General features: G+C 37.8%; 1 protein-coding gene and 1 pseudogene across 1 annotated transcript; one reads left to right on the plus strand and one right to left on the minus strand.

Moving 5' to 3' along the window:
- LOC118340265 overlaps positions 1-496 on the plus strand; it is a 569-nt pseudogene extending 73 nt beyond the window's left edge.
- Positions 497-3,017: 2,521 nt separating this feature from the next.
- On the minus strand, positions 3,018-3,757 carry LOC118340518 (histone H1-like). Its single transcript, XM_035678543.1, has one exon. It carries the CDS (start codon positions 3,730-3,732, stop codon positions 3,370-3,372), a length of 363 nt encoding a protein of 120 aa, XP_035534436.1. The 5' UTR covers positions 3,733-3,757; the 3' UTR covers positions 3,018-3,369.
- Between the last annotated feature and the right edge of the window lie 334 nt (positions 3,758-4,091).

Consider the following 4,091-nt stretch of genomic DNA (forward strand, 5'->3'; position numbering starts at 1 on the left):
AAGAAAGCGTGAGCAAGACCGCGGCAAAAGACAGAAAGAGGAGGAAGACCAGGAAGGAGAGCTACGCCCATCTATGTCGTACAAAGGTGATGAAGCAGGTCCACCCCGGACACCGGCATCGCCTCCAAGGCGCATGGGGCATCATGAACTCGTCGTCAACGACATCTTCGAGCGTATCGCCGGGGAGAGGCCTCTCCGTCTGGCTCACTACAACAAGCGCCTCCACATCACCTCCAGGGAGATCCAGACGCCGTCCGCTGCTGCTGCCCGGGAGCTGGCCAAGCACGCCGTGTCCGGAGGGCACCAAGGCCGTGACCAAATACACCAGCTCCAAAATATAACGGCTCCGCTTCTTCTCAACATCTAAACCAAAGGCTCTTTTAAGAAGCCACACACTTTATTCTGAAAGCGCAAAGTTTCATGTTTCCTAATGAGATTGTTAAACAATTTATGTATTTTTAACTGTTTGTTATAACTTATTAAATGACAATGAGATACCATATGTTGACGTATATTGTAGATGCTGGAATACAGAACACCTTTACTCAACACTTAAAAAGATAAGAGCAAGTTTATCTGTTATGTTACCAGGAGAAATAGACGACCCAACACACTTTCGATAGCATGCCAGTGTGTGAAGTATAATTAGTAGTTGATTAACGTAATATATAGACACCAAGAGTCGGTAAAACAACTTGTGACGATTCTGACACTAGATATTTATGAGGGTATTAGTGAAACTGGCTCAATACAGGAGAAGAGTAAGATGCATGTTGTTAGCACAATTAAATAGATAAAATTCATACGGTACTGTTTTGTCCTCTTTTTTTTTGAATATATATTTAATATCCTTAATGGGGTTCTCATGTTTATGAATATCGCAGGTGGGACTCAGATTTCTCTTATAAATCCTTTTAAATACTTCAGAAACACAATAAAAAGAGTTTGACAATAAGAGAAGATGTTTGTTTAAAGACTAGAAGTAAAATCAGTGAGCTCTTTTCAATAATTTTGTATTAAACAGAGGTTAGTTTGGTGACTGCAAACACAAAAGTTACTTGGGGCTTTACACATCCTCTGACAGACAGTCATTGAGTCTGTCATTAGTGTTATTCTGCTTTATAATCCACATACTTGAGACAATGTAAACTAGTTTTTACTAAATAAGACAAATGTACATAAAATTAACATTTTCTGATTTATTTTGCACTTCAGGGAGATTTGTTCAACTTTTCTACTGAAGAAAACAAAGTAAGCTGCTCATATGGGCCAACGCCTGTCTAAGGCTTGTATCAGCTGGAGTTCATTATAACTATTTAATGAATAAATAATGATATTTCCTGTGAGGACATATCTAGTAATCAATATATAATGATGATGTTAAGGTATCACTTCAGTTGGGGTGCACAAAAACAACAGTTGTTACCATACTACATAACCTATTATTAATACACTGAAGTGCACTTGGTTGTATACTGTTGTTGTTGTTGTTGTTGTTGTTTTTTAAGTGGTTTATGTGTTTTTATGAAGTGTGCTCTGCTATATGGACAGTAATACTGTTCCTGTTTAATATATTTAATATAATGTGTTGTTTATAGCTGTCATTAAACCTGCCCAGTGACTGTAGTTTATAATTAGCCATATGTGCTAAACTGGCACATTTACTTTAATGTCCATTAATGTGATTTAAACTGTAAAAATACAAATAAAATGTGTTTAAGTAGTTAGTGATAAATGAGTCACTGATTAGTTTTGTACTGTTCACCAGTTAATCAGGAAGGACTGATAACGATTGATTGATATAAACTAATCATTCATCAGGCTCTTTCAGTCTGTTCTCATCATCTTTACATTCCTCCATTGTGAATTATCAGTGACTTTTTAAGGATTCAGCAATTCTTAAGTGATTAATTCCTCACTTATTTCTAAAATAACTAATCATTAAATATAAGATTCATCAGGAGTTCCTCATATAATTGTAAAGAGTTACCCTACATTCATTATTGTTATTAAACACACATGAACTTAAATTAATCACAACACACAGATGTAGAATATAATTAATTTGCCAAACCAAACAAAATAAATAATAAATGTTACAGTGAAGTAGGAGACATCTTGTGTCCAGAAGAAACATGAACACAGTTTGCATATTAATAGATTCTTAGGAGGTAGATGAAGAAGATTAAATCCTATAAACTGCTAATACAAACAGGGATTATGACATAATGCTCCAGTAAGGCTCAGAGTGGCCCAACATAACAAACAAGTGTAAAAGGCTTTAATATACAGATGTTGTTGATCGCTGGAGAGCCTATAACACATTACTTTAGATTAATTATAAGAGTAAAATGCTAAAAAAAGAGAGAATTAACACCATAACACATTAAAGTGATCGGCTTAAGTTCAATAAAAAAATGTCTGAAGATTTGGAAATAACACTATATTGATCTATAATGCCACCTTTGATATTTCTATTCAATGTTTTATTAATGTGCAACTATAATGTTTTTTTTTAGTTCAAATATCTTCGTTTTGAGGCCGTTAACTCAAACTGGTTAAATTCACTCTGCAAGTCTTTTTTGCTCAGATCTGATTTATTTATGTTTGCTTCATTCACATTATATTTTTAATCCACTGTGAGAACGTCTAAAGTGATCTTTATTGTTAAAATGTGTAGAAGTCAAACTTTACCCACAGAACTAAAATATATAAACTTTCAGATATGTTTTCATATTCAGGAGTTTCTGTTTGTTTTGTTTTTGTGATTTAATACGTGCTTATGTCTGTTATGTACACTGGAGGTCAACATCAGAACCATCTGATTTAATCTGCTTAATATGTCATTTTATTATTATTCTCATGTATTAGATGTGTATTGGTGTTTTATTCTTTAATTTGGATATTTGAACAGTTTGAGTTATTTGCCCCAGTGTGTGTTTTATTGTTAGTATTTAGTTTTAGTGATGGGGTCTTTTATTCTCACTTTATGGTTATGATTGTATTGTTTGCTTGTTTTAATCCTGGTTCTGGCCATAAAAAGGTACTTTGTGACTTTATTTAAACAGCACTTTTCAAAAGCAAATATATTATTATTGAAAAGCTCAGATTTGAGCAAAAAAAGGGATAGCAAGACAACAAAGAACTGGAGGATGCTGAAGAGGCCTGGATGTGGATCCGTGAATCAGGGTACCAACTCGGGGGTCGATCGCCCCCTGGCTGGGCCGGAATCCCCATGCACAGAAGGAAATTAAATTATAATGTTGTAAGTAATGTGACATAAGACTGGAAATCAGCTCCTATGTTTGACATTTGGGCGGCTCTTAAAAGAGCCTTTAGCAAACTTGGAGGGTTTACTTTTTAGGCCTTTCAGTCGCTGTCTTCGGACTCTTCCTTCACCGGCTGTGTCTTCGCTGTCTGCGGTCTCGTCGTGGCGGCCGGTTGTTTCGTATTATCGGCCTCTTTCTTCACTTTCTTCTTGATTTTATCTGCGGCCTTAAAGGACCCGGACACCCCGCGTCCGGCCACCTGCACCAGCTGACCTTTCTCCAGTAAACTCTTCACGGAGCGTTTCAGGTGGACGGCGTTGTACGTCTCCGTGTCGTATCCTTCCGCGGCCAGCGCCTTCCTCAGGGCGCAGAAAGACAGACCTTTCCGGTCCGTGCAGGCGGACACGGCCTTCAGGATGAGATCTCTGGTCGGGATCTTGGTCTTCTTGGAGTCTTCGGCCATCGTGGTACCAGAGAAACTCCCTCGATTTGACCGATTTTACAAATAAAGGCGTACTTCCGGTGAGAGAGGTTCTTGAACGCACCATGAGAACCGTGGAGACTCAACCCAGCCGCCCGCTGCAGCAGGAAAACTGAGACACTTTGTGTTTTCTCCTCACCAATAAACGTCTAAAAAACACATATGGAGGACGTATTAAAGTGTACACTATATTTTAACTGATAAAGGAGAAGTATGTCTTCATATGGAAGTCAAATAAAGCTTCCAAGGTGTTTTTATTTAGATTAGGAAGCCGTTAAACCTCCCACATCGGCCGCCGCGAGAGGCTCTGCTGCTGGTCTTTTCCTTCCGATTTCTCTTAT

Source organism: Morone saxatilis, unplaced genomic scaffold (genome assembly GCF_004916995.1).
Source record: "Morone saxatilis isolate NCDOM2014 unplaced genomic scaffold, NCSU_SB_2.0 Contig10, whole genome shotgun sequence".
Taxonomy (NCBI): domain Eukaryota; kingdom Metazoa; phylum Chordata; class Actinopteri; family Moronidae; genus Morone; species Morone saxatilis.

Bases quoted from the DNA above. Each gene is read 5' to 3' on its own strand.
- LOC118340518 (XM_035678543.1), bottom strand. From the start codon at position 3,732: ATGGCCGAAGACTCCAAGAAGACCAAGATCCCGACCAGAGATCTCATC.